Source organism: Moschus berezovskii, chromosome 19 (assembly GCF_049115385.1).
Source record: "Moschus berezovskii isolate FMDL1 chromosome 19, NW_MosBer_1.0, whole genome shotgun sequence".
NCBI classification, from domain to species: domain Eukaryota; kingdom Metazoa; phylum Chordata; class Mammalia; order Artiodactyla; family Moschidae; genus Moschus; species Moschus berezovskii.
Window position 1 is genome coordinate 20,358,136 of NC_142478.1, and position 15,611 is coordinate 20,373,746.

Below are 15,611 nucleotides of genomic sequence, written 5' to 3' on the forward strand. Positions count from 1 at the left end.
AATGAGGTCATGTATGCCAACTGTTTAGCCCAGAGTCTGGCTAAAGCGACATCTTACTGGACAATAAAGTTATTGAGCACTCACCTGGAGTGGGAGCTTTGGCATAGTTTATTTCATTTTAATAATCAGCAGCCCTGGCAAGCGGTTCAGGATAGAAGGCAAAATGCTGCTGGGGGAAGGGAGCTGGGTGCGTGTACGGGTGGGTGGGTGAGGGTTGGGGTGCTCGATTCCTTGCGGCGCCGGCGAGGGGCGCAGCGGCGCGCGCCCCGGGGCGCAGGCACAGTGCGTGCGCATCCTTTGCGGGTGGCGGGGTGGTTGCTGTGTGCTCTGCTATTCTGGCCAAGCTGCGGGTTGCCGCCGTCGAATCAGCGCCATGAGGGCCAGGCACGTGAACCTGCTCATCACGCTCATCGCTGTCGTGCTCTTCAGCTTCTCCTGCTTCTGCATCTCCAGGATGACTCAAACTAGTAAGCGGCGCCTGGCTTCTCCCGCCTTTTTTCTCGATTCTGGGGCTTCAGGTCTCCAAGATGCCTGGAGCGGCCGGGTTGGAGAAAAGTGGGAAGATGTGGGAACATGATGGCTGTCTCGGTCTCATATTAGGGACTTGCAGATGTGACCCCCACACCCCACCACCACCACGCCCTTAGACGGCCAGCGGTTAAACTGTAAAGAGCGCCCCTGGTTCACCGGGTGGTCGTGACCCCTGCGGGCGCGCGCTGATGGTCGGTCAGCGGGGTTCCCTGGTCCCCTCACCTCTGCGGGCTCTTTCCCGCTCAGAGGTTCAAGGGCCCCTTCCGTGCCCTGCATTCCCCACAGTTCGTCGTTCTTTTCCCCATCGTTTTTTTTTTTAATTTATTTATTTTAATTGCAGGCTAATTACGTTATTGTATTGGTTTTGCCATACATTCACATGAATCCGCCCCGGGTGTATGTGAATGTCTGACTTCGGGAACTCCTTTTACACAATCAGCCTCTTTCGAAACTCTTTCGTGTTCTATCAAAACGTCATAGTTTTGAGCCACACTTCAGGGCTCCCTAGCGTTTTTTGATTTGTTTTGTTTAGGGATGAGGTGACGAGGGGGAGAGAGAGACTATGAATTTAGAGTGCTGGTTTAGCACCTGATCTTTCTCAAACGGACCATGTGTGTGACCACTTTGAAACGCACCAAGGTTTTTAGTTTATGGTTATCTGTGGGGTTGCCGATTTAGCGAGTAAAAGTGGAGGTTGTCCTGTTAAATTTGAATCTCAGATGAACAATGAATGCATTAGTTTGAAGTACAAAAACTGCATGGGATATATTTATACAGAAAATATTATTTGTCTGAAATTCAAAGTTAACTAGGTTTCCAGTATTTTTTCTTTCAACTGTAGTCCATAGTGAGCATATATGTATAGTTGAATTTGGAATTTAAGACTTAGGAATCCTGCAAATATACTAACTCCGCCTTCCAAGATTATTCTTAGGTTAAATTGTTTTTGGTTAAATTGTAATTCTTATTAAGCACATTTATGGATGACTCATGTGCTGGTTCAAGTTTGGAAGTGGCTTTAGTCCTCTAATTAATGTTGATGTAATCTCACTAAAGTTAAAATTTTGTTTGTTTCCTAACAGTAAATTTTGTCATGTACATGCAATGTCAACATTTTACCCCATTTGTTTGAAAGATCAGAAATGTATATTAATTTGATTTATACTACTGATCTTCAGCCATTTTATACATTTTTTTCCTTCTTCATTCCTGTGAAGAACCAAATGTGTTTTTATTTAGGACAGTTAACAATGAACACTTTCGTAACAAAAAAATAGTTATTGGTAATTAGAAAGCAAAATAGAAACTTTGTTTTGTAGTAATTTTAGAAGATAATTTAAATTGGTAACCTCAAAAAGCATTTTAATACAGTTAGTATTCTTATAATGAAATGGTAGACTTTGACATACATACAATCATTTGGATGTTTTTTCCAGTTTTGTCCAGGAAAATGAAGTTTGGTTCCTCAAAGCATCTATTAATAAATATTCCCATCATTTGTATGTTCAGGTTCAGAAAATGAGACATTGTTTTTGAGAATGCACTGCTCTTAAGAGCAGATGAAATGGTTTTTTCATTTTCTGAGTCTGTGTTTCTAGGGAACCTAGCTCTGAAATAATTAGGAAATCAATTTTAGCACTATAATAAGATGTTCTTACATCAACAGAAGAAAACACAGGCTTCACTTAGTTTCTGAAATATTGATTTTTATAAAACACCAGAAATGGTCCCACTGTCTTTAAACCATGATTTATGGTTATAATTCTTATCAATGAAAATTTGGGAATACTTATTAGAAAAATAGTGACTACCTAGTGCTTTATTGTTCCCCTTTTAAAATTAATTTTTATTAATTAGTTTCTTTTTGAAAACTCCTAGTATTAATAATTCATTAGTTTGTTCAATAAATATGTAAGTTCCATAAGGAGAGGAATTTTTTCCCTATTTTTGCCTGTCTGCTTCACTGCTGTGTCCTCAAAATCTTGAAAAATGTCTGCACATAATAGATATAGGGGCTTTCCAGGTGGCGATAGTAGTAAAGAACCTACCTACCACTGCAGGGGACATAAGAGACATGGGTTCGATCCTTGGGTTGGAAAGGTTACCTGGAGAAGAAAATGGCAACCCACGCCCATATTCTTGCCTGAAGAATCCCATGGACCGAGGAACCTAACGAGCTACAGTCCATAGGGTTGCACAGAGTTGGACATGACTGAAGTGACTTAGCATAAGCATAGCAGATATGCTAAATATTTGTTGAGTGAATGAATGAATTTTAAAAGTATTAAAGCCTGGCGTCCTGCAGTCCATGGGGTCACAAAGAGTTGGACATGACCAAGTAACTCAATAGCAATACAACCTGTTCATGTTGTAAGAACTACACAAATAAAATTTTTAAACCCTTGCTTTATGCAAGTAAAATCCTTGTTTTCATAGGGCTTACATTCTGGTTGGTGAAACAAACAACAAACATGAATGATATAATTGTTGTACGATGTCAGGTGTTGGTAGGGACAGGATGTCAAGTGTTGGGAGGAGCAAGAGAGAAAATGCTATTTTAGATAGGGTTGTCAGAGAAGGGTTCTCTGAGAAAGGCATATTCAAGCAGATTCCTAAAGTCAGGAAACATTTTCTGTGGTTAGCTGGGGGCAGGTTTTTCCAGCAACAAGAAAAGCAAGTGCACAGGCCATGTGGTGGGATCACCTTGATATGTTTGAGAAACAGCCAGGAGGTCAGTGCAAGCAGGAAGAGAATTGTAGAAGGAAGAGATCATGGAGATCATAGTAAGAATTATGACTTTTATTCTGAGTGAGATAGGAAGCCATCTAACAAGTGTTGGTGAAGATGTGGTGAACAGAGAAACCTTCTTCATTTTTAATGTACATTTGCATGTATATTTTTAATGTAAATTGGTGCAGCCTCTATGGAAAACAGTAATGGAGGATCCTGAAAACATTAAAAATAGAACTATCAGGGAGATTAGTTCAAGATGGCAGAGTAGAAGAATGCACTCATCTGCACAAGCACCAAAATTGCAACTGGCTATTTCACAACCATTGACTGGAGGACGCTGGAAACCACCAGAAAAAAGATACCCCACGTCCAAAGACAAAGGAGAAGTTGCAATGATATAGTATGAGGTGTGCAATCACATGGTTTGAGGTGAAATAAAATCCCATACCCACCCAGTGGACAACCCACAAACTGGAGAACAATAATACCAAAGAAGTTCTTCCTCTGTTGTGAAGGCTCTGAGCCCCATATCAGGCTTCCCAGCCTGGGGATCCAGCAAAAGGACCAGGACTCCCCAGGGAATCTGACTTTGAAGGTCAGTGGGATTTGATTACAGGACTTCCACAGGACTGGGGAAACAGAGACTTCATTCTTGGAGGGCACAAGCGAAATCTTGCACGTACCAGTACCTGGGGAAAGGTGCAGTGCCCGCACTGGAGCCTGAACTAGACCTACCTGCTCGTGTTGGAGGATGTCCTGTGGCGGCTTGGGGTGGCACCTGCTCGTGTTGGAGGATCTCCTGTGGCGGCTTGGGGTGGCACCTGCTCGTGTTGGAGGATCTCCTGTGGAGGCTTGGGGTGGCACCTGCTCGTGTTGGAGGATGTCCTGTGGCGGCTTGGGGTGGCACCTGCTCGTGTTGGAGGATCTCCTGTGGCGGCTTGGGGTGGCACCTGCTCGTGTTGGAGGATGTCCTGTGGCGGCTTGGGGTGGCACCTGCTCGTGTTGGAGGATGTCCTGTGGCGGCTTGGGGTGGCACCTGCTCGTGTTGGAGGATGTCCTGTGGTGGCTTGGGGTGGCACCTGCTCGTGTTGGAAGATGTCCTGTGGCGGCTTGGGTGGCACCTGCTCATGTTGGAGGATGTCCTGTGGCAGCTTGGGGTGGCAGTGGCTCACCTAGGGGATGGGGCACTGGCAGCAGCAGTCCTAGGAGGCGCCCCTTGGGGTGAGCCCTCCTGGAGGTCACCATTAACCCTACCATAGAGCCTGTGGACACCAGGGCCGAGTCGCCTCAGGCCACGCAGCTAACAGGGAGGAAATACAGCACCACCTGTCAACAGACAATTAGATTAAAGTTTTACTGAGCGTGGCCCTGCCCACCAGAGCAAGACCCGGGTTTCCCCAGAAAGCTTCTCATCAGGAAACTTACACAAGCCTGTTAGCCTCATTCACCAGACAGCAGACAGAGAAGCAAGAAAAACTACAATCCAGTAGCCACCAGAATGCAAACCACATCACAGAAAGTTAATCAAAATGAAAAGGCAGCGGGTAATGACCCAGATGAAGAGACGAGATAAAACCTCAGAAGAACAACTAAATAAAGTGGAGATAGGGAACCTTCCAGAAAAAGAGTTCAGAATAATGATAGTGAAGATGATCCATAGTCTCAGAAAAAGAATGGAGAAGATGCAGAAAATGTTACCGCAGGCCTAGAAGAACTAAGCAACAAACAACAGAGATGAACAATACTTTCAGTTCAGTTCAATTCAGTTCAGTCGCTCAGTCGTGTCCGACTCTCCGTGACCCCATGAATCACAGCACGCCAGGCCTCCCTGTCCATCACCAACTCCCGGAGTACACTCAAACTCATGTCCAGAGTCGGTGATGCCATCCAGCCATCTCATTCTCCATCGTCCCCTTCTCCTCCCGCCCCCAACCTTTCCCAGCATCAGAGTCTTTTCCAGTGAGTCAACTCGTCACATGAGGTGGCCAAAGTATTGGAGTTTCAGCTTTAGCATCAGTCCCTCCAATGAACATCCAGGATTGATCTCCTTTAGAATGGACTGGTTGGATCTCCTTGCAGTATAAGGGACTCTCAAGAGTCTTCTCCAACACCACAGTTCAAAAGCATCGATTCTTTGGCGATCAGCCTTCTTCACAGTCCAACTCTCACATCCATACATGACCACGGGAAAAACCATTGCCTTGACTAGACGGACCTTGGTTGGCAAAGTAATGTCTCTGCTTTTTAATATACTATCAAGGTTGGTCATAACTTTCCTTCCAAGGAGCAAGCGTCTTTTAATTTCATGGCTGCAATCAGCATCCGCAGTGATTTTGGAGCCCAAAAAAATAAAGTCTGACACTGTTTCCACTGTTTTCCCATCTATTTCCCATGAAGTGATGGGACCAGATGCCATGATCTTTGTTTTCTGAATGTTGAGCTTCAAGCCAACCTTTTCACTCTCCTCTTTCACTTTCATCAAGAGGCTTTTGAGTTCCTCTTCACTTTCTGCCATAAGGGTAGTGTCATCTGCATATCTGAGGTTATTGATATTTCTCCCAGCAATCTTGATTCCAGCTTGTGGCTTCTTCTAGCCCAGCGTTCCTCATGATGTACTCTGCATGTAAGTTAAATAAGCAAGGTGACAATATACAACCTTGACGTACACCTTTTCCTACTTGGAACCAGTCTGTTGTTCCATGTCCAGTTCTAACTGTTGCTTCCTGACCTGCATACAGGTTTCTCAAGAGGCAGGTCAGGTGGTCTGGGATTCCCATCTCTTTCAGAATGTTCCACAGTTTATTGTGATCGACACAGTCAAAGGCTTTGGCATAGTCAATGAAGCAGAAATTGATGTTTTTCTGAAACTCTCTTGCTTTCTCCATGATCCAGTGGATGTTGGCAATTTGATCTCTGGTGCCTCTGCCTTTTCTAAAACCTGCTTGAACATCTGGGAGTTCACGGTTTACATACTGCTGAAGCCTGGCTTGGAGAATTTTGAGCATGACTTTACTAGCATGTGAGATGAGTGCAATTGTGCGGTAGTTTGAGCATTCTTTGGCATTGCCTTTCTTTGGGATTGGAATGAAGACTGACCTCTTCCAGTCCTGAGTTTTCCAAATCTGCTGGCATATTGAGTGCAGCACTTTCACAGCATCATCTTTCAAGACTTGAAATAGCTCAACTGGAATTCCATCACCTCCACTAGCTTTGTTCGTAGTGATGCTTTCTAAGGCCCACTTGACTTCACATTCCAAGATGTCTGGCTCTAGGTCAGTGATCACGTTATCGTGACTATCTTGGTCGTGAAGATCTTTTTTGTACAGTTCTTCTGTGTATTCCTGCCACCTCTTCTTAATATCTTCTGCTTCTGTTAGGTCCATACCATTTCTGTCCTTTATCGAGCCCATCTTTGCATGAAATGTTCCCTTGGAATCTAATTTTCTTGAAGAGGTCTCTTGTTTTTCCTATTCTGTTGTTTTTCTCTATTTCTTTGCATTGATCACTGAGGAAGTCTTTCTTAGGAACCAATGGCAGAATAACTATTGGTTATTAGTTACAGGCAGAAGAGTGGATAAGTGACCTGGAAGACAGAATGATGGAAATCACTGCCACAAAACAGAGAAAAAATAATGAAAAAATAAAAGACAGTGTAAGAGACCTCCAGGACAACATTAAATATGCACCAATATTTGCATATAGGGATCCCAGAAGGAGAAGAGAGAGAGAAAGGACTGGAGAAAATATTTGAAGAGTTAATAGTTGAAAACTTCCTTAACAAGGGAAAGGAAATAGTGTCAACCAAGTCCAAGAAATTCAGAGTCCCAGGCATAATCAAACTGACAAAAATTAAAGACAAATATAAAATATTAAAAGCAACAAGGGAAATGGCATACAAGAGATCTCCCATAAGGTTATCAGCTGTTTTCTGAACAGAAACTCTAGAATTCAGAAGGGAATGGCATGATATATTTAAAGTGAAGAAAGAGAAGAACCTAAAACCAAGAATACGCTACTTAGCAAGACTCTTGTTCAGATCTGACAGAGAAATCAAAAGAGTTACAGACTAGCAAAAATTAAGAGAATTCAGCACTACCAAACCAGCTTTACAACAAATGCTAAATAACTTCTCTAGGCAGGAAACACAAGAGAAGGACAAGGCCTACACAAAATAAATCCAAAACAGTTAAGAAAATGGTAATGGGATCATGCATATGGATAATTACCTGAAATGTAAATGGATTATATGCAGCAACCAAAAGACAGACTGGATGGATGGATGAAAACATGTACATGTATGTACTTCCACTTAGCACATCACTCTGCTTGACCCCCCCCAAATTGTATGTAATTATTTTATATGGTTAGGTTAATCATGTTTTCACTGTGGCTTGCGATTTTAATTATCTTTTATTTTTTGTCTGGCTATTGATTGTGAAAACAAACATCTTTTACTATTATGTAACTTTTTTGTTTTAATACCATCGTATCATGATTGGTCAACAGAAAATAATTTTATATTACTAAAAACTAGAGTTGGACACAACTGAGCGACTGAACTGAACTGAACCATTTAATAGAAAAACTTGTAGTCACTTTTTAAAATCCAGATGCACATTAGAATTATCTTGGAATTTTTTGAAAAATACAAATGCCCAGGTATTGTTATTTTCCTCCAAAGCTCCAGATGTGATTCTAATGAGCAGCCGTGTTTAAAAACAACTGGATTATATAGCGATCTTTTATCTCGTTTGTTTCACTTTTTCTATTTCTTATTCAGTGCTCCCATTTCATTTAGTTTGTTTTCCAATTTCTCCATCTCTTTTTGTTGTTGTTCTTTCTCAAGCCTTGATCAAGTGTAGTAGAAAAACTTTTGTAATTCTGAGACTATAAAGAAATACTATGTTGTAAAAAAAAAATCAAGAAATTAACACATGCTGCAGTATTATTAACTAAAGTACAGATTTTGTTCAAATTTCACAAAATTTTATGCTAGTGTCCATTATTTGTATTCATACCTTATTCAAGATTCCACATTGTATTTAGTTGCACTGAGCAGCTTCAGCTGTATGCAACAAATTCTGATAAATTCTCTTTTCATTTTTATTCTGTTACAAATATTTTCTAATTTTTCTTGTTACTTCTTAGATACACTCATCATTTAAAAGTGGACATTTGATTTTCAGTGCTTATGGTTTTTGAAATATCTTTGATATTAATTTCTCATTTGATATTAATTCCTCATTTAAATGCTTTCTTCACTGCAGTCAACCTCTGTGTTTTTTCAGTTTTTTATTGAGGCTTTCAATGGCTAAGTCAAAGATCTCTCTTGGTAAATGTCTCATTGCACTTGAAAATATGTGGTTATTTTCAAATACCTTTTGTTATTGATTTCTAACATAATTCCACAGTGATAAGAGAACAGACTCTCTATGATTTCAATACCTTTAGACCATGAGATTTTTGCACCTTGTTTTATGTCCGTCAATATGGTTCCAGTGACTCCTGGTTTCGTTTATGGGAACTTGAATAGAATTTATATCCTGCTGTTGTGTGAAAATTGTATAAATCTTAATTATGCTGAATTGGCTCATAGTGCTTTTCAGGTATACTATATCCTTCTGCTTTTCTGTCTATTCATTCTAGAACACAGTTTTCATCAATTTATACATGTCCCTTGTAATATGCTGTTAAGTTTGCTTTGTTCCTGAGCTTTCTAAAACTCCTATCTGCTGACAATCTTTATAAGCCCTTCTAAATTCCTGTCATGATCAAAACCAGTAGTCTGTTAGATGCCCTGGCCAGCTGTGTTCTCATTCCATCTTGCCAGTGGGAGGCTTCTGTGCCAGATTAGAGAGTGCACAAAGGCAGAAGTCACTTTGCTCTTTGTGGCTCCTCTTCCAAACCACTAGCCCTCACTGCAGTGTAGGTGTTCAGGCAGCGGCAGGTTCAGTATTGTCAGGGATGACAGGCATGGGAGGCAGCTAGCAGATGGCCAGGGGCCCCTGAAGAGGCTGAATCACCCAATAAACACTTTCATGAAAGAGAATCTGGAATTGCTTGTTTGCCTTACTTGGGCTTAAGAAAGCAAAAGAAAAAGTGAAAGTGTTAGTTGCTCAGTCCTCTCTGACTCTTTGTGACCCATGAACTGTAGCCTCCCAGGCTCCTCTGTCCATGCAGTTCTCTGCAAGAATACTGGAGTGGATTGACATTCCCTTCTCCAGGGGATCTTCCCGACCCGGGGATCGAACCGAGGTCTCCCATGTTACGGGCAGATTCTTTACCTCTGAGCCACCAGGGAAGCCCCAAGAATACTGGAGTGGGTAGCCATTCCTTTCTCCAGGGGATCACTTGGACTTAACCATAGTGATATGATAGTCTACCACACTGCCAGGGAGCTACCCTTCTGGTGGATACAGGAAGTCCAGCTGATAGACACTAGCAAAAGTTCTCTCAGTTATCATCTGTGGTCCACTGGGATGAAGTACATATGAACACTGAGGCCTTGGAGATCAAGTGGCTGCTGCTTTCACCAATAACATGTGAATGATGGCTTTGAGGATTGTGGATGCAGTGGCTTTTTATTACTGTGCTGGAGAGCTTTATCTGTCTGCATTTTTTTTTTTTTTGTCACTGTTACACTCTCCTTGAAATATTTTCTTGGCTTAGGTCTCTCAGTTTCCTAGTTTTTCCTTGAGTTTGAAATACTGGAACTCAGGATGGAAATGCTCCCCAGTTTTAAGTTAGTGGAGAGAAGCCTCATTCTGGAGCACCCAGACTTTATGAGTGGATTTTTGGGGGCCTCTCTGTTCTTATTGGAAGGAAAGCACCCTTCTCTCCAGTCAAGGGGGAGAGTATATGGGTGCACACATTTATGTAAAACCTTGTCGGAGTATGCCTACAAAATAGCATGGAGCAGGACTGCTGAGGAAGATAGCTCCCGGGAGTAACCCTAAATCAGCAGAGTCCAGGATCCAAGAATGGGCTGTTCAAGACAATAGTTGAAATGGCTTGTGAAATTTAAGCTATGTAGAACAGAATACGTGACAACAATTACAAGAGAAAGTAGGGGAGGGGTAAATAGAGTTAAACGGTATTCAACTTGTAGTACTATTGAGAAGTGAGGATGTAAGAATTTGTATTAAAGTGTAGTAAGTCAAGGATTCATGTTGAAATCTGTAGTCTAACCACTAAAATAATAGTCAAATAATGCATAATGATATCACTAATTGTATTAATAGTAAATTATTTAAAAGAGAAATTAAAATATTTCCTAACTGGATATAAACACAAAACCCTGCTTCATGATGTTTACAAAAGACATACTTAAAATTTAAAGTACAGACATGTTGGAAGAAAAGGATGGAAAAATATATATCAGCAGCCCAAACTGAAAGAAAGTGTAGCAATAAATATCAGCAAAGTAGACTCTGAGACCAAGTGCAACATAAGTGTTGAACAAACGTTGAAAAACTTCATGAGCAATCAAGGAAATGCAAATTAAAAACACAAGATATCATTTAATACCATTCAGACTTCTAAAATTAGGAAATCCCATTTGGTGAGGATGTGGAACTATGGATTCACACACACATTTCCCTTGGGGGGATGTGAAGTATATATTTACTTTCATTATGAAATATAATGCATTTCCTGTGTGCAACTCTTACTACTAGTCAGGGCTGAAATTGGTGTGCTGTTTTATCAATGTCTTATGGCCAAATTTTCTTTTTAGTGATGAATAGACTGTAGCCTGCCAGGCTCCTCTGTAATTGGAATTCTCCAGCCAAGAATACTGGAGTGGGTAGCCATTCCCTTCTCCAGGGGATCTTCCCAACCTAGGGGTTGAATCAGGGTTTCCTTCATCACAGGCAGATTCTTTACCGTCTGAGCCACCAAGGAAGCCCACTCATACCATACAGATTGCTAAATATTTAAAATAATACCCTTAGCACCAGCTGAAATTGGTGTGCAGCCTTATCAATGGCTTAGGGGCTTCCCTGGTAGCTCCGCAGCCTGTGGGATCTTCCTGGATCAGGAACTGAACCCATGTCTCCTGCACTGGTAGGTGGATTCTTCACCATTGAGCCACGAGGGAAGTCCCCAAAACTCCTCTTCTTTAACATCAAGGGCTCAGCCAGTGAAAAGCCATGGACTCTTTGTTTACTGTAGCCCTCCCTACTTCCTTTTCCCCTCTATTAAACAGTGCTTCTTCCTTTGCTGTGGAGGGACTTGGCATACGTCTCACCATGGTTGTGGACTCTGAATTGCAGTTCTCTGCTGATACAGAATAAACTCTTTTTTTTTTTTTATCCAGGAGAAATAACCAGCAATCTATTTGTTTCAGGTCATCAATACTCTTTGTACTGTTAAAATATTTCCCCATAAAACTAGGGCATAGAGGAACCACTCATAGGGAGTTTAAAGAGCATGGTACATAGTATAATTTGATTATTGCAAAGCATACATGGAGGGGTGTAATCTGAAATGTATTTACCATTTTAACTACCTTAAATATTCTTTCTTTGGAACCACAATGGGCATACAAATAAGTGAATAATAAGTTTAAAATGGACCAATACTTGAACTTAATACTGTTTCTCCTTCTTTTCCTTACTGACTAAATCACTTGCTTTTCCCTCACTATTCATGCAATTTTATACTTACGTATTTATGTTGTTGTTTTCTTAATCTAGAATACCCTTCCCTCTCCTTGCTATATGCAAAATTAAACACATTCTTCAAATTTTCTAATATTCCCTCTTCTCTGAAACTTTTCCCACTTCCCTCCCCGACTCTTCAGTCATCCTTAAGAATTAGTCATTAAAAAAAAAAAAAGAATCATTCTTGCCTTCCTTTGCGTATAGCACTTAATGATAATTCCATTTTAACAATTAATTTATAATTAGTTGTTTAAATATATGTTCTTTTCTCCAACCAGAGCACCCTGATTGTCAGTTATTTAGGGCAAGAACCTGGCTTTGTCTGTGTTTGCTCACCTATCACATAGCACAGTGAATGGTACATGGTAAGTATTAAATGGAAGAAAGTATGACTATATCAGCTTGCTTCTCATTACTGGAAATGTTTGGTGAGTGAAATAAGATGGAAACGTCAGATCATGGCTATATCACATCAGACTTCCTATATTAAGATAGGGCTCCCTGGTGGCTCAGCTGATAAAGAATCCGCCTGCAATGCAGGAGACCCCAGTTTGATCCCTGGGTTGGAAAATCTCCTGGAGAATGGAAAGGCTACCTACTCCAGTATTCTGGCCTGGAGAATTCCATGGACTGTATAGCACCAAAGAATTGATGCTTTTGAATTGTGCTGAAGAATACTCTTGAGAGTCCCTTGGACTGCAAGGAGATCAAACCAGTCAATCCTAAAGGAAATCAACCCTGAATATCCATTGGAAGGACTGATGCTGAAGCTGAAGCTCCAACGCTTTGGCCACCTAAATGTGAAGAGCCTCTGATGCTGGGAAAGATTGAAGGTGAAAGGAGAAGGGGGCGGCAGAAGATGAGATGGTTAGATAGCATCACTGACTCAAGGGACATGAGTTTGAGCAAAAATTTCAAGAGACAGTGGAGGACAGAGGAGCCTAGCATGCTGCAATTCATGGGGTGGCGAAGAGTCAGACTTGACTTAGCGACTGAACAACAACAATTTAAATTTAGTAACAGAAACAGTGCAAATTCTTTCTCAATTAAGCAAAATTATGTTGTTTTGTTAAGACTGCATTTTACTGTAACTATCAAAATTTAGCATCTGAATTAAGGTGTATTGTAAAAGTATAAAATATGCACAGGATTTAGAATACTGAGCACAAAAAGAATGCAAATTATTACATTAATTGTCAATACTTTTGTGTTGATTACATGTTGAAAAATATTTTAGATATATTGGATTACATTTTCTATGCTATTTATAACACTTTTACTTTTTTCTTTTTCATTTTTTTCAATGTGGCTACTAGAAAGTTTTAAATTACAAATGTGACTTGCATTTTACTGTTCCTGGGGAGCAGTGCCTTGGACCTCTGCTGTACCTCTGCTGTGAGAAGCAAAGTCAGTGGTACTAAGGATCTTACCTGGACCCTTCTTATGAGTGAAGTCACTTTTGCCCAATGTACGCAGGAACTGATGTTTGTTTTCACAATTTCACCTCAGTTAACTCAAAACGTCAAATTATTCAAACTTTTGCAAAGTAATTTTGTAATGGTTCTTCCTCTAAATATGTAACTGAATATTCAAGTAACATAAATATTTTAAATAGAACATTGATGAATTGAATTGTCAGGTAAGAATATACAAGGAACAGATCCAAGAGTAGAGATTGTATCCTTTAATATTTCTGTACTGTTGTTTCTATAACTACTCTTTCCTCTTGAGAAAACTCTTTTTGTTTACCAAATTAATCCCTCAAGGACTGTCTTACATTGTGGAAGTATAGATATGTTGCATCATCCATGACTCCAAACACAGTATCCATTTTACAAAGAGTATATTACCCTGGGAATCCCAGTGACAGGATTCTCCTGGTTAAACCCACATCCATTGTAAACGTTTGAAGTATCCTCAAATAGTATACACTGTATGAATATTCAAGATTTATCTGGATAGTGGCAGTTCTTTTGATCAAAGCATGATTCACTTTTAAGAGTCACTCAAATTAGTTTCTATGCTGGCCAGTCCATTTATACATTAATTTGTTCATTCATTCATTCAGCATGTATTTGTGGAAGTGCTATGTGGCAGTTACTGTTTCAGGCATAGAGAATTTAATACTGAAAAAATCCAAAGTTCTTGCTATTCTCAAGCTTTCGTTCTATAGAGCTCTAGAGAGAGACATAAAAACAGTGAATAATAACAGTAATAGGAATAGTAAACAGTAGTAAGCAGTCAATGATAAGTGATTTGAGGGGAAAAAAGGACAAGGGGAGAAAGGGATGTGCTATTTCATGAAGGATGTTAGGGCAAGCTTCTCAGAGGAGGCAGAATTTTAGCAGAAAACTGAATGAAATTAGGGAGCTCTGGTCACTCAGTATCTGCAGATGAGCTGAGAAAATTTGCAGGAGTCGAAGTGTAAGGTGGGGAGAGTGGTTTGCATGAGGAACAGCATGGAGTCCAGTATGTCTGGAGCTGCTGCCTAGAATCAGGTGGGAGGGACGGGAATGAGGCCAGAGAGGGAGCCAAGGTCTGACATGTGGGGCTCTGACGTGGTGAAGGTTTTGGCTCTTTGTCTGAGTGTGATGAGAAATCTCTGAAGGGTTTAGAATAGGGAAATGGCATTACCCAACCTTTGGCTTCCCTGGTGGCTCAGAGGTTAAAGAGTCTGCCTCCAATGCGGGAGACCCGGGTTCGATCCCTGGGTCGGGAAGATCCCCTGGAGAAGGAAATAGTAACTCACTCCAGTATTCTTGCCTGGAGAATCCCATGGACGGAGAAGCCTGGTAGGCTACAGTACACGGGGTCGCAAAGAGTCAGACACGACTAAGCGACTGAACGGACGGAACCTTTGCCACAGGCTACATATAAGTGTATTCTTGTTTATAAAAGGCAGACAAGTGAAAAAATATTAAATGTTTCAGTCCAGATATATCACCATTACTTTTATACCTTTGTATTTTACCTTAATTTTAAAAAATTCATCTGGAATTTATTGTCTTCCAAGGGGTGAATTCTCTTTCATTCCACCTCAACTGACAATTTTTATGCTTTCCTTGCTAATTAAAATTTTTATGCTTTCCTTCTTAATTAAAATATAATTTTCCCCATATTCTTGGGTTTCTAATAGTTTTCCTTATATATTTTGATATTTGACTATATAACATAAAGAATTTGTTTTTGTCATAGATTATGATGAACGCATAAGCCTTTTTCAGTGTAAAATGAGCCACTTTAACTTATTGCATTTTTCCCCTCTGTGATTGTTTTTGACATTTTTATACTGAAGCAAAGGGGGGAAAAGTAAGCACAAGTCTAGAACTATGTAAACTAAACCTGCATGGTGGTTCTCTTTAAGCAGTGAAATTACAATGGGTTTTTTTCTTTTCTGTGCCTTTTTCTAACATGCTCCCCTGTGTATTGATTCTCTGAGAAGATGTTTCCATATTTCAGCAAAGTGGCCAAGACTGGAGACTACTAGGTGCCCTCATTTTCTCTGCGCCATGTGTTTGCCACACATTTGGATGCCTCAGAAGCATCATGACTACCTCTGGCCCCGATACTTTTCCTGTTTCCCAATGCAGATTGAATAGCAGGTTAGAAATCTAGAGTCATGTTGGAATCCTAAGAGGGATTCTATTCTATCAGTTGAAAGTGAAAGTGAAAGTTGCTCAGTCG

General features: G+C 40.6%; 1 protein-coding gene across 1 annotated transcript in view; it reads left to right on the forward strand.

Annotated features, from left to right (window-relative positions):
• The first annotated feature begins 373 nt into the window (after positions 1-373).
• Positions 374-15,611, forward strand: part of MGAT4D (MGAT4 family member D) — a 53,192-nt gene continuing 37,954 nt past the window's right edge. The window contains exon 1 of the mRNA XM_088828011.1: positions 374-467. Coding sequence (XP_088684137.1) covers positions 374-467 — 94 coding nt within the window. The remainder of the gene's footprint in view (positions 468-15,611) is intronic.